Source organism: Pseudorasbora parva, chromosome 20, assembly GCF_024679245.1.
Source record: "Pseudorasbora parva isolate DD20220531a chromosome 20, ASM2467924v1, whole genome shotgun sequence".
Classification (NCBI taxonomy): Eukaryota; Metazoa; Chordata; class Actinopteri; order Cypriniformes; family Gobionidae; genus Pseudorasbora; species Pseudorasbora parva.
This window is the reverse complement of record NC_090191.1, coordinates 39,942,860-39,966,761: the sequence shown is the minus strand read 5'-3', so window position 1 is coordinate 39,966,761 and position 23,902 is coordinate 39,942,860. Positions and strand designations below refer to the sequence as shown.

Here is a 23,902-nt window from a genome sequence, read left to right as displayed (position 1 = left end):
ACGCACCGTGCCAAATTTTCTCAAATTCTGTTTAAACCTGTAAAGAGAACCGCATACTCTTGCTTGTGAGCACCTGATGTCTGGAAAAACAGATCACACACGTATGCAAACTGTGTCTCTTGCAGGGCTGCATGCATAAATGCCAAGAGACTGCATTAGAGAGACGTCACCCAAGGAAAACCAGATCTTTTTGTGGAGGATGGACCCGCCGAACAAGGAGAGACGGTCACTAGAGAACGGCCCAAGGCCCTGTTGCTCCAGCCTGAAGGTAAATCTCCTTACTTTAACCCCTATATGAGCTTTATTTTCTGGAGGACTTAATTGTCATAATAAAAAGCGGCGTGTTGATGCCTGAAGGAGAAGGCGCTGGTATGTTTGCGAGCTCGCAGGTCCGTAACAGGCTTTGAGGGCCAGAAGCACTGTGACGTCTTTGGTCCCAAATAAGATTTAGCTTCAGTTTGTGGTGGAATCTTCTTCTGAAGAGCTGAGGTCTGAGAACAGAGAGCGTTTTGAGCCAGCGCTCCTGATGAGATTATTATAGCTAACGATGTAAATAACGAGGTAGTCATGCTCAGCAGTTCCTTTGTCATGAACACATGAGTGCGGCCACAGAAGGTCCATTCAGATGTATGAACTCTCTGTATGAGACACAGTCATGTGCACCACTAGAAGTATTGTAAGGTTAAGATGTAAAGGTTTACTGGAGGTAAATGTGAAAACATACAGGGCTAATCAATCTCATTAGCAGAGCTTTTTTCCCCCAGTTGTTTCAGTTTTTCATTTGTCATTCATTATACATAAATTCAAAATCTGCCTTATTTACTTTAATAATACGCATTTATAGTCTTATTGTGAATACTTTATGCACATTAGCAGATTTAAAATGGACTGCAAACACTATTTTATGTTTAAAACATTTCATTTAGATAAGCCTTAAATTTAAAGTGCCCCAAATATAGTTTTTTTTTATATGGAGGAAAAGTATGTGATCCGCTTGCAGAATCTGTGAAAATGGGAATAATTTTAAATAAATAAGACTGATCATACAAAATGCATGTTATTTTTGATTTAGTACTCTCCTGAATAAGATATTGTACATACATTTTTTTACATATAGTCCACAAGACAAAAAAAATGCTTGATTTATTAAAATTAACCCATTCAAAAGTTTATGAACCATTGATTCTCAGTACTGTGTGTCGTTCCCTGATGATCCATGGTTGTGTGTGTGTGTGTGTGTGTGAGTGTGTTGTTCCCTGATTATCCACGTGTGTGTGTGTGTGTGTGTGTGTGTGTGTGTGTGTGTGTGTGAGAGAGAGTGTGTGTTGTTCCCTGATGATCCATGGTTGTGTGTGTGTGTGTGTGTGTGTGAGAGAGAGAGTGTTGTTCCCTGATGATCCATGGTTGTGTGTGTGTGTGTGGCTGTTCTTGAGTCTCTTGTTTGTCCTGAGCAGTTAAACTGCCCAACGTTCTTCAGAAAAATCTCTTAAATTCCTGCAAATTCTTCAGTTTTCCAGCATCTTTGGCATATTTGAACCCTTTCCAGCAGTGACTGTACGATTCTGAGATCTGAGGATGATTGCGGGACTCAAACACAACTATTAAAAAAAGGTTCAAACATTCACTGAAGCTCCTGAAGGAAACACGGCGCATTAAGAGCCTGGGGTGAAAACTTATTGAATTTGAAGATGAAGGTAAATTGTACTTAATTTGTCTTCTGGGAAACATGTAAGTATCTTCTGTTGCTTCTGAAGGGCAGTACTAAATAAAAAACATTTGGACCCCTTCATCCTGTTCAAAAGTTTTCACACCTTGCTCTTAATGCGCCGTGTTTCCTTCAGGAGCTTCAGTGAATGTTTGAACCTTTTTTAATAGTTGTGTTTGAGTCCCGCAATCATCCTCAGATCTCAGAATCGTACAGTCACTGCTGGAAAGGGTTCAAATATGCCAAAGATGCTGGAAAGCTGAAGAATTTGCAGGAATTTAAAGGATTTTTCTGAAGAACGTTGGGCACAAAACACACACAGCCGTGGATCATCAAGGAACCACACACACACACACACAGCAGTGGATCATCAGGGAACCACACACACACACACACACACACACACAGCCGTGGATCATCAGGGAACCACACACACACACACACAGCTGTGGATCATCAGGGAGCAACACACACACACACAGCCGTGGATCATCAGGGAACCACACACACACACAGCTGTGGATCATCAGGGAACAACACACACACACACACAGCAGTGGATCATCAGGGAACCACACACACACACACACACACAGCCGTGGATCATCAGGGAACCACACACACACACACACAGCTGTGGATCATCAGGGAGCAACACACACACACACACAGCCGTGGATCATCAGGGAACCACACACACACACACACAGCAGTGGATCATCAGGGAACCACACACACACACACAGCAGTGGATCATCAGGGAACCACACACACACACACACACACACACACACACAGCCGTGGATCATCAGGGAACCACACACACACACACACAGCTGTGGATCATCAGGGAGCAACACACACACACACACAGCCGTGGATCATCAGGGAACCACACACACACACAGCCAGCCATAGATAATCAGGGAACAACACACACACAGCCGTGGATCTTCCAGATAACGACACACAATACTGAGAATCAAAGGTTCATAAACTTTTGAACGAGTTGGCTTTCTATAAATTCAGCTCTTTTTTTTGACAAAAGTGACCAGTGACATCTGACCAATCAGATCAGAGCAGACCAATCACAACAGACTGGGTCATCTGACCAATCAGAGCAGAGTAGACCAATCACAACAGACTGAGCCATCTGACCAATCAGAGCAGAGTAGACCAATCACAACAGACTGGGTCATCTGACCAATCAGTGCAGAGTAGACCAATCACAACAGACTGGGTCATCTGACCAATCAGTGCAGAGTAGACCAATCACAACAGACTGGGTCATCTGACCAATCAGTGCAGAGTAGACCAATCACAACAGACTGAGCCATCTGACCAATCAGTGTAGAGTAGACCAATCACAACAGACTGAGCCATCTGACCAATCAGAGCAGAGTAGACCAATCACAACAGACTGAGCCATCTGACCAATCAGAGCAGAGTAGACCAATCACAACAGACTGGGTCATCTGACCAATCAGTGTAGAGTAGGCCAATCACAACAGACTGGGTCATCTGACCAATCAGTGCAGAGTAGGCCAATCACAACAGACTGGGCCATCTGACCAATCAGTGCAGAGTAGACCAATCACAACAGACTGGGTCATCTGACCAATCAGTGTAGAGTAGGCCAATCACAACAGACTGAGCCATCTGACCAATCAGAGCAGAGTAGACCAATCACAACAGACTGGGTCATCTGACCAATCAGTGTAGAGTAGACCAATCACAACAGACTGGGTCATCTGACCAATCAGAGCAGAGTAGACTCTCAGAATGATGGGGTTTAGAGAGACCGGATCCTTTATTCAGTGTTTCAGATGTAGTGAGAAAAGAGGTAATTCTGCAATATATATAATAAGAGAATTAAATAGATGGATGCACAATAAATCGCAATAAAATCGCACGTGATTTTGCAGAGGCTGCGATAATTGCATGCTAGCTTCTCAGAGCAGCACTTTACGGAAATCGCTATAGCTATGAACATCATACTATCGGTGAGCTGAATAAACATTTTAAAACTCTGATTAAACACGACTAAATGCTTTTTCACATGCATCTTATAAGCAACTCAAACATGCAGTGCTTTTAGGTGGAACAGCATTTACTACCGATCCCAGAGCCGTCCTACACGGACAAACTGCGCAAAAAAGATACTCGCAGCCTTTGCGATTTTATAATCACGATAAGCCAAATCGCGATAAGCATGTTTTCATGTAAAATGCGATACATCGTGCAGCCCTACCACACACACACACACACACACACACACACACACAAATAGGCCTGTCGCGATAGTCGATAAATCAATTAATCGCACGATAAAAAAAATGACCTCTAATTTTTCCGGCCGCGATAATTGCCATTTGCATGCTTTTGTTTCCCTCGTCTCTCTCGTTGACTGAACGCGCCTCGTCCGTTTGAGGAGGTGTTTATACTCGACCCCCAGACCGGGTGCGGCATGATGGGACGTCATTCTCGGCTAGCAGATTCGTCTGGAACTCGTGGCTCTTCGGTTGCGGAGCCACACGCAAAGTTACGAAATTTGACGTGCACAACGGCAAGCAAAATGGGGTCTCGCGCACTCCGCGTCGGCGTCATTTTTGCAGCGCGCACCCTCGCGCTCGAGCGGACGCGTCGTGTATAAACGAGGCTTAAAGCTACACTGAAGTTTAATAAACGCAAGTTAATTCTTCATTTCAATCTTTGTGTGCTAAAAAGGCACATAAGTTCCTGTAGAGATAGCAATACACATTCTCCTTTTTTTGCGGAATAAATGAAAAGCATGTCAGCAATGTCTTCTCTCGCTGTATCAAAATATCACTTTCCTCAGAGATGGTCAAGTTCAGTTTGTGCATGATTAGGCTATGATATAACTTTTTTTTAATACTGTATCCTAAATTGTGGATAATTAATATATCATATGCTGAAGTACATTTCTGGATTAAAAGAAAAAACAACAAGAACCGTACAGAACGGAAAACCGTGACGCTAAAACCGTGATACAAACCGAACCGCGGGTTTTGTGAACCGTTCCGCCGCTAATATGCTCCTAAAACACAATCATCCGTTGCAGTTTTCATCCATTTTATTTATTGTTTTTGGTACTTATTTAAATGCATTTTTTAAAAAAGACAGAGGTCATGCTTTTATTGTTTTTGGTTGTTTTGTTCATTTATTGTGGTTATTTAAAATGTTTATTGATCTTTGAAAAGACGATATTATTTCAGAACGACAATATTATCGTTTATCGCAATAATTTCTTGGCCAATTTAAAGTCCAGCGAAATAAGTTAACGTGACAGGCCTTCACACACACACACTCACATTCTGACAATCGCCACCGTAGGCCATTAAGGGGTTAAATGCCTTTTAAAGAGCATAAAAGCAATAGGAGAAGATGTTATCAGCTGACTTGTTTTGTGTATCAAACCGCGACCCTCAGGGTTTGGAAGTGTGAATGACTAGCGAGTGTTTCTGTGTCCAGAAAGAGCTTTTGTTGAGTTCTCAGACTAGCCATATGACAGCTTTCTAAAAGGCTCAGCAGTAAATTAATGACACAAAATGCTTTTTTTACACATTAAGATTTGGCACACGCGGATGAGATCCGAATTTAGGGCTTGTTTTTGCTTGGGATTAAACTTGCATGAGACAACAGTGTAAAAGCTGCTTAGAATCAGATTATTTTGCACAGGAACAAACACAATGAAAGGGCTGTTTCGAAGAATAGAGACCACGCAGAGGTGCGGTAAATTACATCTTAGATGTGTCCTGATCATAATCCTCCAATAAACCTTTACGGAGGCCTATTCTGATTTCCAAATTCTTTACTTTAGCCTGAGGTCTGATCTTAGAAATGATCTGCATGCTTCAGGAACACGGAGTAATCTGATGAATGAAGGTATTGTAATAGCACCAATAGAGACCCTTAGGGCAAAGCCGATTACAGTTTCCAATGGTGTTTGGGCTCTACAAGTTTTTCTCCAAATAACACAAGAATAAAAAAATGTTGTCACATCCAGTAAAAAAAGATTAAGGACATGTGTGCACACAAAAGGAACAAATTAATTCTCTTAACCCAGTTTATTGTGAGAGTGGTCTGCTCAGATCTGTCAATCACTTTCCAGCTCAACCTATAGCGAGAGTTTGGGGAGTTTGTGGCTCTCCTGTTATAGTAGGCGGAGCAAGAGGGCGTTTAGCTGGTGTGAGACTGACTGAACATGTTACATGGGAAAAGACATTCAGCTTCAGTTACAGAAATGCAAGCCAAAAATCATGCATTTGGACCTTAGATTAAATGGGGGATGAAAACGTCAAAGGGAACGAGTCTTCAATACCACACACCACCATCATGCATCCGTTCAGAAAGACGGAAGAACCAGTTTGGTGTGAAATGAAATCTGAAATCACATACTGTATAGTATGTATTACATTTAGCTTGAAACTTACTTTATGACCATTAAAGAAGTATGTTTTATATAGTATGAATGCATGGGCGTAGATTCCGCGGGGGACGCGCTTTTATTAAAATGTATTTCCATCCCCCGGACTTTTACTGGGTCTCCCCAATCCTAGTTGACCCGCTCCGAGCGGGATTCGAACCGGCGTTACCTGCGCGGCAGCGGGCAGGTTAACAGGGACGGTAAAAGCAGCTTTATCGAAACTCGGTTGATAGTGCGCCTCTTAAAGTCACGGGCAAGTGTATTTACATGGAAACTGAAAGCTGAATTTATCATCATTACTCCAGACTTCAATGTCACATGATCCTTCACTAATCATTCTCATATGAGGATTTTATAATCAAGAAATCTTTATGATTATTATCACAAAAAAATGCTGAAAACAGTTGTGCTGCTTAAAAATGCTGTGGAAACCATGATAGGCCTACATTTTATTTTTCAGGATTCTTTGATGAATTGAAAGTTCAATGGACAGCATGTTATTTGCATTTATTAAATAAATTATTATCTTTTGTAATATTACAAATGTCACTTATAATCAATTTAATGCATGTCTGATAAATAAAAGTAATAATTTCTCTCTTTTTTTAATTTTACCACAAATGTTAGAATGGTACGGTGGTTTCCACAAAAATGAAGCAGCACCATGAGCAGCAAAACTTTTAAACACTGATAATAATCATAAATGTTTGAGCATCAAATCCTCATGAGAATGATTAGCGACACTGAAGGCTGGAGTAATGATGATAAATTCAGCTTTGATCACATAAAAAAATTGCACGTTATTATATATTAAAGAGAACCGCTGCTTTACATCAGAATAAAATTTCACTGTTTTACGTTTTTTTACTGCATTTTTTATTAAATAAATGCAGTCTATATATATATACACAGTGCCTTGCGAAAATATCCGGCCCCCTTCAAACTTTGCGACCTTTTGCCACATTTCAGGCTTCAAACATAATGATATGAAACTGTAATTTTTTTGTGAAGAATCAACAACAAGTGGGACACAATCATGAAGTGGTCTTTGTTTTTCTAAAAAAAAAAAACTTTTTTAACAAATCAAAAACTGAAAAATTGGGCGTGCAAAATTAATCGGCCCCCTTAAGTTAACCCTTTGCTGCGCCACCTTTTGCTGCGATTACAGCTGTAAGTCTCTTGGGGTATGTCTCTATCAGTTTTGCACATCGAGAGACTGAAATGTTTGCCCATTCCTCCTTACAGAACAGCTGGAGCTCAGTGAGGTTGGATGGAGAGCGTTTGTGAAGAAGAGCAGTTTTCAGTTCTTTCCACAGATTCTCGATCGGATTCAGGTCTGGACTTTGACTTGGCCATTCTAACACCTGGATATGTTTATTTTTGAACCATTGTAGATTTTGCTTTATGTTTGGATCATTGTCTTGTTGGAAGACAAATCTCCGTCCCAGTCTCAGGTCTTTTGTAGACTCCATCAGGTTTTCTTCCAGAATGGTCCTGTATTTGGCTCCATCCATCTTCCCATCAATTTTAACCATCTTCCCTATCCCTGCTGATGAAAAGCAGGCCCAAACCATGATGCTGCCGCCACCATGTTTGACAGTGGGGATGGTGTGTGTTCAGGTTGATGAACTGTGTTGCTTTTACACCAAACATAACGTTTTGCGTTGTTGCCAAAAAGTTCAATTTTGGTTTCATGTAGATCTCTGCAGTTCCTCCAGAGTGATCATGGGCCTCTTGGCTGCATCTCTGATCAGTCTTCTCCTTGTATGAGCTGAAAGTTTAGAGGGACGGCCAGGTCTTGGTAGATTTGCAGTGGTCTGATACTCCTTCAATTTCAATATTATCGCTTGCACAGTGCTCCTTTGGGATGTTTAAAGCTTGGGAAATCTTTTTGTATCCAAATCCGGCTTTAAACTTCTCCACAACAGTATCTCGGACCTGCCTGGTGTGTTCCTTGTTCTTCATGATGCTCTCTGCGCTTTAAACGGACCTCTGAGACTATCACAGTGCAGGTGCATTTATACGGAGACTTGATGACACACAGGTGGATTCTAGTTATCATCATTAGTCATTTAGGTCAACATTGGATCATTCAGAGATCCTCACTGAACTTCTGGAGAGAGTTTGCTGCACTGAAAGTAAAGGGGCCGAATACTTTAGCACGCCCAATTTGGCAGTTTTTGATTTGTTAAAAAAGTTTGAAATATCCAATAAATTTCGTTCCACTTCATGATTTTGTCCCACTTGTTGTTGATTCTTCGCAAAAAATTACAGTTTTATATCTTTATGTTTGAAGCCTGAAATATCTTTATAAATATATATATATATATATATATATATATAATGCAAGAGATGCGCTAAATTATATCGGTCAAAAAAAAAATGTATTACGAGATTTCTGTCCCCCTCACTTATAAAAAGATGGCTACGCCCCTGTATGAATGTGTGTAGTACAAATAAAATTTGGATGTACTAAGTTAACCATGTTGTCATGTGACCTACGGTTTCACTGGCATTAACATCCTCTCCCATGGCCTCATGGGATAGCAAAGGGTCTTCAACTTGAAGCGATACTGCACACACCGATCAATGTATGACATTAAAGGATTAGTTCACTCAAAATGTAAATAACCCCATGATTTACTCACCCTCAGGTCATCCTAGGTGTATGTGACATTCTTCTTTCAGACGAATACAATCAGAGTTATATTAAAGTTCTGGCTAATCCAAGCTTTATAATGGCAGTGATTGTTCTGTTTATGAAGTCCATAAAAGTGCATCTTTATCCATCATATAACTGCTCCACACGGCTCTGAGGGGTTAATAAAGGCCTTCTGAAGCGAAGTTGCGAGTTTGTGTAAGAAAAATATCCATATTTAAAACTTTATAGACTAAAATAGAGCACAAAACCAGTCATAAGTCACACAGGTATATTTGTGGCAATACTTTGCATGGGGCAAAATAATAGATTTTTATTTTATTTTATTAGGATGTTATGTAAAGATATTTTGTAAGTTTTCTACCGTAAATATATAAACAATTTAATATTAGTATTTAAATGCATTGCTAAGGACTTCATTTGGACAACTTTAAAGGTGATTTTCTCAATATTTGGATATTTTACACCCCCAGATTTCAAATGGTTGCATCAATGGAAAGATTATTTATTCAACTTTCAGTATAATAATGATATACTCTGATGTATAAACAAAGAAAATTACCCTTAGGACTGGTTTTATGGTCAGGCTCACATATTTTAAATATGAGGGAAGAACAAATTACAATTTGTCCTCAGTTTTCCATGTTTCATATCACAAAACAAGCACAACTCCAAGTACAACTATGCAATATGCTTACAAAATCTTTAATAAATTTAGCATATTTAGGCAGAAGTAAGGCATATGTAAAGTAATGGGATCATCAACATTAAACCGCATATAAATCAAAACTGCCTGATGTTACTGAATGAAATGTGGACCCAGGGTGAGCTATAGGACTGAAGCTTTGTGGGTGTGGATGGACTCCATCTGCTCCATCTCCACCAATCCAGACGTAGTCTTTCACAAAAATGCGAGTTTTCTCAGCTTTTTGCACAAAATGTTGTTTTGTTATATTCCATGTTCTGGGGCCTATTGCACAAAAGGATAAGGGATTAAGCCGGGATATCTTGGTGATCCTGGCTCAGTTTATCCGCTAATATACAGTTATCTTTCATTATCGTTCTTGGTGTGAGTGTGCCTTCAGGGTACGTTTACACGACGGCAGTGTACTAAATGTTGCATACAGATGACAAGATCACCAAGATATCCCGGCTTTATCCCTTATTTTTTGCAATAGACCCCAGGTGTTTATGCAGCAAAATATTCTGTGGGCCATGAAACTTTTGTAAAAATGATCAAAAAAATTCTGGCGGGGAAAGAGTTAATAACATTTGTAACAGTGAATGTCCAGTAATCACATATGAAAGACATTTCACAGGTCAAAAAGCGAGTAAATTATGCATTAAAATTCTCTGCTATGATATTACTGTGAATGTACAAATGCGTTCAGTTCACTGCTGTGAAGGAGCTACGGAGCGTAAACGACAGACACTGCGTCAGTGCATGGCGGCCGCTCGAGCGCATGCTTGGGAAATCCATGAGCGCGTGAAGAGACCCTTGTGCTCGAGTGAGGAAATCTCTGGACTGTTGTAAAAGCTGAAAATTAGCCCAGAGGCCATCGCGAGCACGTGTTGCTGTTGGCTGGCGGTCAGATTACTGCGCCCACGTGTAATGTGATCCAAGTTGCGCACCAATGAGATGACAGACATGCCACTGTATTGACAGAGCAGCTGTAAATTTACGAGGGCTTGAAGTCAGTGAGAGACACGTATATGTGCGTGGATCGTTCATGAGAAGACATTTGAAATTCTTGGTTGAGGTGTCTTCTGTGTCATGTGTGGTCATTTATGCTGATATTCTGTTGTTTGCAGACCGCCAATGGACAGGTGATTGCCAATATTCACCTTTCAGCTGTATTTCTATTCCGAGCGCCTCGTCATGGGAGAACTCGCGTGACGTGCCAGAATTAGTACCAGTCTGCTTTAGGCACACTTTCTCACACTCCCTCTCTTTGTTCTATGCTATTTACTGTTCTTCTAGTTCTTTCTTCACTCGCCGTTAGATGCCTCCCAAATCCCAGCATGCACTACACTATCCCTGTAGCCCAAAGTACCATAAATCTTTTAGAAATGTGAGTGCTCGAGTCCCAGTCGAAGAACACAGTCCATTATGACTAGCTGTGGCGCGCTTTGCGTGACCCAGAGCAAAGTTGCATTAACTTGGTTAAGAGAATGGTGCAGACTGTGAACATCCTCAACTAAGTGATTGATTGATTTAAATGTTAGAAAAGACATCTGTAGATCTGTTACATTACCCTCAAATGATCCATCTGGTCTCCTTTCTGGTTTAGTGATGTTGTGATGGTCTGTTTTCTGCATTAAGTATCTACAGGTGATGGAAAGTTTGGGGAGTGGAAGATTTTTGATGTTTTAGAAAGAAGCTCTTATGACCACCCAGGCTGTAAAAAAAAACTGTCAAAAAAGTGAAATATTATTACAATTTAAAATAACCATTTTCTATTATAATATATTATAAAATGTAATTTATTTCTGTGATCAAAGCTGAATTACTGCAGTCTTCATTGTCACATGATCCTTCACAAATCATTCTGATATGATGATTAAATGCTCAAAAAACTTATCTGAATATTATCGATGTTGAAAACTGCTTCATATTTTTGTGGAAACGATACATTTTTAATCAGGATACGAATTAAAAAAATCAAAAGGGCATTTATTTAAAATAGAAATTGTTAGTACCTTTACTGTCACGTGATCATTTTTTAATTAATTAATTAATTAATATACAAAATAATGTATATTATAATAAAATAAATAAAATACAAATGTTTATTATTTAATTTTATTCATTTATAGTGATAATCCTAAAATCTTACAGAAAACAGACTTTAATATTATCAAGAGCAGCCATAAGAATATTGTTTTATCTGATGAGCTTTAAAAAGCGATTCGGCTCTTTTCTTGTGTCTTTGTGCATGTCAGATGTAAGTGTGTGTTGAAAGACGACTGTATAGCTGATGATTTGATCATCAAAGGCTTCTCGGCTTGTCTCTTTCTGCCTCTTCACCCTTCTCTTCTCCACCTTTCCGTTGATTATTAATTTGGATGCAGGGAGTGTGTATGTGTGCAGGAAACCCCACAAGAGTGAAGATGCACCGCTGTGCCGAGGCGAAACCTCTGTGAACGCTGATAATTTTGGCCCAGAAACCCCAGCAACAGTCATGAGCTGCGGCTCATTTTTCCTGTTGTTTTGCTCATGGAGGCTTAAGTCACTATGGTTGAATGTAGTAGCATCGCTCAAGAGCGTGACATAAGCTCCACTAATCCGCTTTTTGTCCCACTACCCATAATGCAATGCAGCTCGAGAAATGCATTCCCCCCCCTTCTCTCATCTCACATCTCTACTCCCACCCCGTTTCTCTTATCCCCTACGATTTTAAATGCATATTAATGAAGAGTTGCTTCCATGTCCAAAAATAGGTTAATGAGGCAGAGTGTGAGTTGTGCATGCAGCATCTGACGGTCTTTCTGTGTCTCTCATTACAGATGTTCCTCGTGGCCTTGTCCTTTGCCTACTTTGCCAAGGCATTATCCGGGAGCTATATGAAAAGCACAATAACTCAGCTGGAAAGACGCTTCGACATCCCCAGTTACTTAATAGGTGTCATTGATGGCAGCTTTGAAATAGGTAAGAACCGGATCTTCATGCGTCAGCTACGTTTCGATCCCGTCACCTCGGCGAACCAGTTGCCAAGGCTCTCGTCTAGCCTCTCACAGAGTCTGTGCCCCGCGCTTCAGTGCAAAATAATACTGAGGCGCTCCATGTGTGCTGCAATTTACGGCTGTCATCCTCTGCGCAGTGCAGTGGTCCGACAGATCAGACGGTTATGCAACTGCAAACATGTTTTAACAGGTCACAGCTGCAGTGCTGCACGTCTTAACAAATGCAAATCCGTTGCGTTTTAAAGTTTACTATTTAAAAAGCACATGCATGCTTTTTATTTCTAAAATATGCATGGCCCCACTTTATATTAGGGGGGCCTTAACTACTATGCACTTACATAAAAAAATAACTCCAATGTATTTACTGTGTTCAAATTGTATTGCAAAGCACTTTTGCTGATATTGAGGTGGGATACAGGTAGAGTTAGGGACAGGTGTGGTGGTATGGGTAAGTTTAAGGGTAGGGTTAGGTGTAAGGGAAGTGTCAAAAGTGTAATTACAAATGTAACTACAGAAATTAATTGCAGATGTAATTATATGCAGGTATTTTTAAAATGTAAGTACAATGTGAAAACATGTATGTACACAATAAGTGCACTGTATCAAATTATTAATTAAAATGTTAGTACATTGTAGTTAAGGCCCCCTAATATAAAGCAGGTCCTAAATTTGTAATTATAAGCCAATAGCTTTACACTTCAACTTTTCGTGTGCGCAAAGAGTCCAGAAATAAAATAGAAATTGATAGTTGAATTGTCAAGGGATGCCATACAGAGTGTGTTTTAATCAGAATAAGTGATTCAGCACTTTTTCACCCCCTCTTTGCACTTGAAAAAGCAAGGCTAAACCCCGCTCACACTGCTGCATCCGCTGCTCACGTGGCCCTAGAAACCAGTGTTTCCATAGGAGCGTTGCCATGGCAACGGGACGAGGAGCACAGCCGACGCAGAGATCATGTGTCAGAGTTTGCATCATTCACTCGGCTTTCTTCTGTCCCTGTTATCAACAAGTGTTCGGGAAACCCACGGAAACAAAGGCGGCTGTGTGTTTGTGTGTTTTATAGACGTTTGTGTGATTTTTGTTTTTCTTTGGTCAGACCGACCTCCTCATAAACTGACCCATGGTCTGAACGTCTGAGAATTCCTGTCCCCGTTAAATCCATGAAATGTTCTGAACTCCTTGCTGGGTACAGAGCTGTGCTATAATCATCCTTACAAAGACCTCCGTTCATGGAGCCGTTAACCTCAGAAACCATATAGTACTGCCAATAAATGTTCCTTACAGACAAAGAGGTCAATCATGTAGAAATCAGTTGGGAAGCTCCATGTTCAGAGAGTTTGTGGAGCGGATGCGTCCATTCATGGGTGAATGTCAGTGGTTAACCAATACATGGGCAATGCAAAAATATTGGGTATTTATTGCCTGATGGACAGTAAAATATATGCACATAAAATTGCTCTTATTTTACAATATCCACAACAATTATTGGAAACAGAAAACGGTGCATATTAAATTTAAAGGGTCGTCAATAATTCCAGTCTTTCTTCCTGCTCGAACCTATGTAGGTTTGTAAGTTAAGTGATGTCAAAATAACCAAATAATCAGTATATCAGTCTATGACTGGTTGATTTTCATGATCAACAATCAAACAGATCTGCTCAGCCTTTTGAGTAGCCGCCATTCTGCATCAATTCAGATTTGGAGCCGTTCAGCTTCAGGAAGTTATTCTGACACTGATGTCTGCTAGACAACTACGCAAAGCTATTAAAGGGATAGTTCACCCAAAAATGAAAATGTGATGTTTATCTGCTTACCCCCAGGGCATCCGACACGTAGGTGTGTTTGTTTCTTCAGGAGAACACAAATGAAGATTTTTAACTCAACCGTTGCTCGTATAATGCGTGTCAATGGGGTGTATTTCTATGAGAGTAAAAAACACACAGACATACGAATCCATATTAAACCCTGTGGCTTGTGACGACACATTGATGTCTTAAGCCACGAAACGTTCGGTTTCTGCAAGAAACCCAACCGTATTTATGGTATTTTTTTACCTCATATCAGATGATTCTCATCCAGTATTCCCAGCGCCATTACTTCTGTCAAGTAAGGTCAAAATAATGGCGTGATCATAGATTCGTATGTGTGTGTGTTTTTTACTCTCATAGAAAAACACCCCATTAACACGCATTATACAGCAAAGGTTGTAGTTAAAAATCTTCATTTATGTTCTAATGAAGAAACAAACACACCTACATCTTGGATGCCCTGGGGGTAAGATAAACAGATAAACATCACATTTTAATTTTTGGGTGAACTATCCCTTTAATGACCAATGGACATCAGGACAAGTGGTGAATCTGCGTATCATCCGCATAACAGTGAGACCCAAGACCATATTTCCTGATGATCTGCCCAAGTGGAATCATGTAAATGTTAAATACAATTGGACCCAACACTGAACCCTGAGGAACTCCCTGTCGGACAGGCATGGTATCAGATTTGTAATTACCCAAGTTTACAGACTGGGCATGATTCGTTAAAAAAAAGAGTGAAACCAACTGAATACAGCTTCAGAAAGACCCAGACAATTTTTCAGCCTATCAAGCAGAATAGAGTGACATAGTGTCAAAAACACCAGAATCTCCAGAATCTGCCGCAAAAAGATGATCATTTTATGACCCTTACTAAAGTGCTCTCAGTACTATGCCCTTTTCTGAACACAGATTGAAAAGGTTCAAAAAGACTGCTCAGTGCTAGGTGATTATTTAACTGAATAGCCACAACACACTCCAGAGCATTAGCCAAGAATGGGAGGTTAGAAATAGGCCTGTAATTGGACAAATCAGAAACATCACAGGCAGTCTTCTTAGGGACTGGTGTAATGGCAGCTATTTTAGTTCAGGAGGAATAATTCTAGGACTCTGATAAGTTCACAATTGAAGTCATATGAGGGCAGATTGATGCAAGGCAGTTTATAATAACCAAGCAGGGAACCGGATCTAAAATACAGCTAATTGAATTCATGGACTTCACTGTACTTAAAATAAAATCAACTCAAAAGGTAGTGGTAATGGAGCCTGTTAAACTGTTTCACGTCATGTTTGTCTGAGTTGTTCCTGTCTTCTGCTCCTAGGTAACTTGTTAGTGATTGCCTTTGTGAGTTACTTTGGTGCCAAACTTCACCGTCCGAAGATCATCGCCATCGGCTGCCTGTTGATGTCACTAGGGACTTTTCTAATTGCCTTGCCCCATTTTATAATCGGACGGTAAGTTTTATCTGTAAATGTGTGTGTGACGTTGCTGCTCTGCTGTTAACAGAGTGAGCTGTTTTGGAGGGTCACATGGATCCAGTTTGATCTTGTTAAAGCCCCTGACCACAAATGCCAAAGTCGTTTTCGGTGTGTGTTTGTCGCTGTACGCCGTATCTTTATCAGATGTGTTTCTTGGCATTGTAAAGCTGTTGCATAAAGGAAACATTTTTAGTTGATATATAGAACAATCTGAAGTTTGCATGACCTCGCTCTGTTCGTTCAAATTTGAGTGTGCCAGATTTTCAGGCTTTGAAGACGTTGCCTTTTTAAAGTGACTCGAGTGCAATTTCCGTGATGAACTGATATGCTGTTTTAGATGTTAATGTTTTGTATGTAGGCCATGTTTATGGTGTGCATAATTTCCAGGAAAGACCCATCCTATTTTTGAGGCAACAGCCTATTTAAAATCTGAATAGCTCAGTCTGACTAACATTTTTCATATTTTGTATCCTGTGCATTTACTCCACTGTCTATAAAACATTACAATCATGATACACATATTCATAATACATAGAACATACTGTTTAACCAGACACAAAGTAATTACTTATTCAAAAGAAGTGTGCATTCAAAAAGTATGCGATTTCGAACACAGTCTGTCTTTATATACAAATTATTATTATAAATAAATGTATTTATTGGTAACATTTAAGGTTTCATTTGTTAACTAAATGAGTTAATATGAACTAACAATGGACAATACTTCTACAGCCTTTATTAATCTTGGATAATGTTAATCTTTATTTTGAGACTTCTACTTACTATAAGTAACTTTGCAACTACATGTCAACTTATTCAACTAACCCAGACAGTCTACTGATACTCTAATCAGAGTTAGTTGACATGTAGTTGCAAATATTGCGTGTAGTAGTACCATGTAGTTATGAGTTATGAAATTAATAATAAATATTTGATATTTACAAATATTGCATTTAGTATGTAGTAGTGACATGAGGTTGTGAGTTAATTAATGAGTTAGTTGACATGTAGTTGCCAATATTGCATGTAGTAGTAACATGTAGTTATGAGTTAATATTAATGAGATATATCTGACATATATTTACAAATATTGCATGAAGTATGTAGTAGTGACATGAGTTAGACATGTTGTTTCAAATATTGTATGTAGTAACACCAATTATAATTGCAACTACATAAATTTATGGTCAGTAGTACATAAGTATATTGTAGAATGTCCAAAGTGGACTATTGGAATACGTTGTAACCATTTTTCGTCGTTTTGTTGACAAAAAAAACTGCATTCTGATCCAAATACCCACCGCATGCATAACCCTTGCAAGTTACATAACCCTTGCCTCATTGTGGATTGTATTGTTGTGTCAGGTGACCTGGTCTCTGATTTCTGCTTCTGAATTGTTGATGTTTTCTATGCAGCTACAAGTTTGAGACATCGATTCGATCGTCAGTGAACTCGACCAGTAGCCTCTCCCCATGTCCAGTGAGGTCTGCTAGCGTTCTGTCCACAGGTCCAAGCACTTCTGCAGTACCGAGCTCAGGTACATCAGCACCTACTGCTTCGGTTAGAAGTCTCTAGCCTCGTATGATTTAATATAAATGCTACATTAATAATAATAATCTGGCATTGCTTCTTTATCCTTCGATATATATATACCTCTCGCCATTTGCAAAAGACTTCTCAGCCTCTCTTCTCCCTTTCTCAGGTTGCGAACACGAGTCCAGGTTATCCATGTGGATCTATGTTTTCCTGGGGAATATCTTGCGTGGGATTGGCGAGACCCCGGTGCAACCTCTGGGAATCTCATACATCGACGATCACGCTCTGGAGGAAAATGCAGCCTTCTATATCGGTAAATCTTACAGTTTATGCATATGTGAGGAGGATTTATACGGTTTAATTCTGCTCTTGAGCGTGATGGACAAGAGTAGAGTAACCTTAGCTAGACAGATATGCATTATGTGCACATGTTATTTAATGCTTTATTGTTTAACACAATACCTCAAATTAATAATTAATAAAGAATCATTACTTAACTACTAAAAGTATTTCCAAACTTACCTGGTTACAGTACACTCACATTAAGCGTTATGCACAATATAGTAAATCTCAGCTGTGTTATTTTGTCCAAAAATGTATGCATATTATTGTCCAGCATTATATATTAAAAGACATAGTGAAATATAGTACATGGTATTTTACCTGCATACATACAGTAAAGCAATATATAATTTATATCAAATCTCAGTTGCATGGTTGATTATATCATTGGAAAATGTAAACTGTACTATGTCAAAACTCTGTATATAAAGTTGGACATTATATCCAGCTTTATCCGTTAAACTCACATACAATGGAGCTCATGACACAAGCTGATTGGTTCCTGTTGCATTTGCAGCCAATGAGCTTGCAGCTTAATATTTAAATAGCTGGTTAGTGTTCACTAAAGCGGTTTGCATTGTGCTTCAGAGTTCCTCTGAAAACCCTCCACCTTCCCTAGCTCCACCTATATCGATCTGTTACGGGTCATTTTATATGTGCTATTTGTGCAGCAACAGTATGTCTTTCATGCTCACAGCAGCGTATCAGTGTTTGTATTGGCAGTAGCAAGTAGGGTTGAGTTTTGAAAACTTGAGGTCATGAATCAGATACTTGTTATAAAATGAATATTTCGATTCCTCTTATCAATACCTTTGTGTACATTTTAATATGACTTTATTATTACCTGCACACTGTTTTTAGTGCCGCACACAGAAAGCCACCTCTCATACTTAATTGTGCATGATACTGAACTAAGCCATCTTCTGTGTCTTTTTGCACTTTAATTGATAAATAAACACTAAAATGGTCAAAATATCCTCATACACAGTCGGTTGTGTCTTAAGTAGATGTGTATCGTTACCCTCATCTCAGGATTAGATACATATCATGATACTGAACTCACGATACGATATTATTGTGATACTACAAGCCATAGTAAAAGTTTCCCAAAAATATACTATTGATTAAAATGCTAAATTTAGTATTACATTGGGGGTGAAAATTAACTTGTATTTGGTGCTGGTAACCCAATGCATAGGACAATGGAGACACCAGAATAAAAATATTCATGATTCTGAAGCTAAAAATACAAAATAATTTAAGACAAATATGCTTGCACTCTGTCACTAACTAGATATATTTAAAATTATTCAGGCCACATTTTACTGGTAAGAAAATACATTTGGCATTTATCAGGACCCACAAATATAGTATAATATTTATAGTGGTGTAGTTTAACTCTGTGAATGCTCTGTCATTTCTATTTTGGGTGAACTATAAACAATACAGATATACACATATAAATACACATATTGTTGCGTTTTTGTATCGTGATATATTGTTACACCACTAGTCTTAAGAAAACGCATGTGTAACAGTTTATTGGATCCGTGCAGCTCTTAAAGTGACAGCAGCCTAACATTCCTGTTAACATTCTAATAACATTAACTAAACAACTACAAAAGACAGAGAAAATTCACTCGCTGTTCTTGAATGAATAACTTTTGTTACTATATTTTTAATGTATATTTTATTAATAAAGTGCAGTGCTATTTTACATTTGATTACAGTTAAGAATATCTTAAAACTGTTTATTTCAATTGCATCTTTGTTAATTGTGTGAAAAAGTTTAATTGTCTTTAATAATGCTTGAAAATAATATTAGACTAGTTGTTTTTGCTATTCTAAACCTTAGGCTAAGGCTAATATTCTTTATTCTGTTGATTTTTGTTCATGGTATTCAGCCACAATGAAATGTCTTAGAATAAATGTAAATATCACCTATGTTTGTTTTTTATTAGCTTATTGGAATCAAAATGCGAGTAATGCAGATAAGCAGAATCTGAATCAATAAAATCAAATGATTCCCATCCAGCAGCAGCAATAATTGACAACAGCGGCATTTATCATCAGCCCTGCAGATCTATTCCACCAAGACTAAATACATTAACATTGTCATATCCATTACCATGATAAAAATCTTCAGAGAGTAGACATGATAAAAATAAGTATGCTCAGCTTTATCCGCATACATGCAGTATACAAGCATAAGGCCATATGCACTATATAGCTAATCTTGATTGCTTGTATTGCCACAAAATCTATATTATTGTCCGGTTGTGAAGGCATGAAGATGTTATAAACATTAACGTCATCATTTCTGTAAAGCTGCTTTGAAACTGTGTACTGTGAAAATCACACTGTTTTGCCCTTTAACGGTTTCCTAGTATTTATTTTTTTCCTAGAGAGCGTTATCTTTCTTGGGAAACAGTCTAGACTAGATCCACAACTAATCGATTCATGTACAATCTGCATCAGGATGTGTCCAGACGATTTCGGTCATCGGTCCGGTGTTCGGCTACCTGCTGGGGTCCGTCTGTGCCAAGATATACGTGGACATTGGATTTGTCAACATGGGTGAGTGAAGTGAAACTGTGCTGTTGTTTCCTGAAGGAGTCACTGGGTTCGGTTGCATCTGCACTAGATGACTTGAATGGCATGAACGTCTCTAGGCATGTATCTACAAGGTTGTCTTGAACAGTGAGAGTGAGAGAGAAAAAAATGCATTTATTCTGTGTAGGTCCATGGATTTTGGCTCATCTGACTAAACTAGTGAACTACTAAAAGGTGCAATTCATTGTGACTTTCTCTCCTCAGATCTGGAGGAAATCCAGCTCATTCATATTATTCTTATTTTGTTTATATTTCTAACAAAAGCAGGAGGAAATAAGAAACTTTGTTGTTTCTTGTTTGAAAGCAGTGGAGGCTGTTTGTGTTGGATCTGAGTGTGTTTTTGGCATTGGAACGCGCACTTTATTTGACTGGGGACGATGTAAAGGATCATAAATGTTAAGCTCTGATTTAACAAACAGCTGTTTTAGATGAGATGCATCATGCAATGAGACTGAGAGGTTAAAAGGGACATAAGCTGAAGCATGTAGTAAGATTAGATTTGTGTGTGTAGTTTGAATGGTAGAATTTGTTTTGTTTTTTTGACATTGGCAACGTTTATGCATGTATGTGAAATAATGCTTGCTGGCCTTTTCTTTCGAGATAATTTAGCGGCCCGTTACACCCTAAAGTCGAGACATTTGGCAGGAAAGTTACGCCATAAGATGATCAAATATTAAGGGATAATGGTAAATCTAAAAAGTAAATCTTCAGCCAATAAAAACTATATCACATTGTTTTGCCTTTAATTTTATTTAATGAGACAATAAAACAGAGCACAGATGACAACCTTTGTATTATACACATAAACCATTGCATATTTACAGATACTAATGATTACAGATAAATATCTAGTCTATCTGTGTAGTATATAAATTACATCTAAAAGTTTAGATTTTTTTATGTTGACAGTCTCGTATGCTTACCAAGGCTGCAATTATTTGATGAGATAACAGTTTTGTATCTGACTGTATTGAGTGGTGCAGGTTTGACGTCACTTTGCATTTCGCATCGCAACGGTTCCCACAAGAAAAGCCCAATAGGATTTTTCCCATAGGCTTTTGGATTATCGCATCCACAAAAAAAGATCTTTCATCAACAAAATTGTATGATACTTACATGTTTTGTCCATCAAGATCATTTTCACAGATGACCACAACTTTTATAAATTTTGAAGCCTAAATGCAGTCGCCAGAAGTAAATAGCTAACGCTAGGCTATAAACAAACTACACCATGGTCGTTCGACTTCAGCCATGAGTCCATCACCAAGCGTCCCACAACTCTTCCAGTTCATCTCAAAACGTTGTCCCAGAACGTTTGAGTTAGAGTAGTTTATAAGAGCACAGTTATGAGGATAGTGAGGTAGTAGAAGCGGACAGAGTTTACCTGTTCGGCGTGATGACGTTTAATCTCCTCGACTGTCTCTGTAGTCCATTAGCTGTTAGCAACTGCCTTTTTCAAGACACATAACAGCTTTAAAACTTATGAGTGGGGTAATAGTTTTATGTTATGTCATAGAATAAAATCTGAAAGTGTCTTGAGCTTCACCACAGACCTTTCAGCCATTTCACCAAAAACCCAATATTTTGCAGAAAATCTGATTTTAGAGTTTATATATTCTGACAATTGAGAAAAACAAAGTTTGCTATTCTGCCACCTAATCACGATATTTAAAGTCAGCATGAAACGGAAGTTGCAATAAACTTTCCTTCCCTATGGGGATGTATATCCGAGTGAAACAAATGTAGGGCGGGGCTTGATTTTGTCTGTGGAGAATTGATTGGATGGTTATGGTTTGCTATTGGCTGATCTCATGTGAGTGACAGGTTGCCCCGTCCTCATCATCAGAGAAAAGAGGAAGGGGTGGTTATTCTGATTAAAGATTACAAGCGAATATAAATTGTTAAAAATTACATAATTTATAATAAAAACTGCTATATTCCTTAAAAAAAATAAGCACTGTGCATTTTAATGATGCGGTGACAGTCGTATAGACTCCTTTGATTGGGCTTTTATGCTGCTTTCTTGTCTCATTCTACTTGACATCTGATTTTGTGTTTTCAATATATAAAGTAATGCAGGTTTAAATGTGACGACAAACTGTTTGAGCTATTCCTTTTCATCGATGCACATTGTTTATATGTCATGCACACATTTTCTATCTACTGGCACAGCTTAAGCACAACATGGAGGCTGTCTGAGCGTACACGACGAGATGAGAGCATGGAGAGAGAGCGAGACATCTAAGACTGTCTGTGGATCACAGTCTGCGTCTGCCTGGCCCAAATATTCTGAACATGTGACAAGCTGCAGTGAGCCTTGTAGCGTCTGTATTCTCTGTGTTGACATATGCATGTGTGTGTGTGTGCGTCTTCTCACAGACAGCATTAGCATCACCCCAGGAGATGCACGTTGGGTAGGCGCCTGGTGGCTAGGATACCTTATTGCAGGATTCATCACCCTGCTCTCAGCAGTGCCGTTTTGGTTCTTGCCCAAGTCTTTGCCACTGCCAGAGAGACGGCTTGCCAAGTATTCTCCAGAGCGGACCAGCTTTATCAAAGACTCGCCCCTCCTAGAGCACAAGTACCAGGCAGACGAGCCAGCAAACTTCCTAGAAATGGCCAAAGGTAAACCACCTACAACCAACTAGTATGTCTGTCTAAAATATCAGATCCCTAACATGTTTGGAAATTAAAGTCCATGTGATAAATAAAAAAACAAGACACAGATGTACATTTTCTTAAAGACAAAATTCTAGTTAAATTGAAAAGAAAACATGTATCCAATTGGGTCAGAATAATAGACTTAATTCAAAGGAAAACAAGTTTTATTTTTCTGACCCAACTGGCAGATATTTGTTGTTTTAATTATAAAGTCTTTTGTATCTTATGTCATTTTGCTGCTTACGTAAATGTAGTAAAAGTACATTTAAGAATGCTTTTTTTTTTAATGAAAAACAAAACAATACTATTTTGCGGTGCATGACAAAACAATGGATACACTGTTGAAAATGTAGATTCATGTGTAATACAATTCTGCTCTATATACGAGTTCTGCTTTATCTATATAGTGGAGAAATGCTAGCGTGCTATTCTGAACAAAACTGAAAATGATTTATAAGGACTTAAGATACACCAAAATACTATGATTTGGAGAGAGTGCAACATAAAATATGGCAGAATAAGTCCTGCCTTCTAAATAAAAGAACCAATCAGCATTTGGTAAAGTCATTGCATCACCGCAGCTGTCATTAAAATCTCCGGTTTCCATGAAAACAGTCTGTATCCTGAGATTTTTTTAACAATAATTGAGCATGTGAAACAACAGAACGAGTTCAGGTCAGATTTTGTTGCTGATTTGATGTATTATTTTAATATCAAACCATTTTTAAAGGGTCATATGATGCTGTTTTAAGAGTGTAGAAGTTCATATTTTGTCTTTTGGGTGTAATATAATAGATTAACATACTTGAATGTCCAAAAAACATTATTTTTCACAAATTGTACATTATTGCAGCTCGTCTTTTCCCAGTCTGTCTGAAACATGCTGATTTCTACAAAGCCCCTCCTTCTGAAAAGCCCAGTGCTCTTATTGACCAACGATGTGATTGGCCAAACACCTGAA

The 23,902-nt window shown here is 38.7% G+C and overlaps 1 protein-coding gene across 5 annotated transcripts in view; it reads left to right on the top strand.

Annotated features, from left to right (window-relative positions):
• slco1c1 (solute carrier organic anion transporter family, member 1C1) overlaps positions 1-23,902 on the top strand; it is a 63,562-nt gene that overhangs the window by 19,846 nt on the left and 19,814 nt on the right. For all 5 annotated transcript variants that reach the window (XM_067426956.1, XM_067426954.1, XM_067426953.1 and 2 more), the window contains 7 exons: positions 126-268; positions 12,319-12,460; positions 15,632-15,764; positions 17,205-17,326; positions 17,492-17,638; positions 20,146-20,244; positions 22,660-22,905. In XM_067426956.1, coding sequence (XP_067283057.1) covers positions 140-268; positions 12,319-12,460; positions 15,632-15,764; positions 17,205-17,326; positions 17,492-17,638; positions 20,146-20,244; positions 22,660-22,905 — 1,018 coding nt within the window. In that variant the 5' untranslated portion in view covers positions 126-139. The remainder of the gene's footprint in view (positions 1-125; positions 269-12,318; positions 12,461-15,631; positions 15,765-17,204; positions 17,327-17,491; positions 17,639-20,145; positions 20,245-22,659; positions 22,906-23,902) is intronic.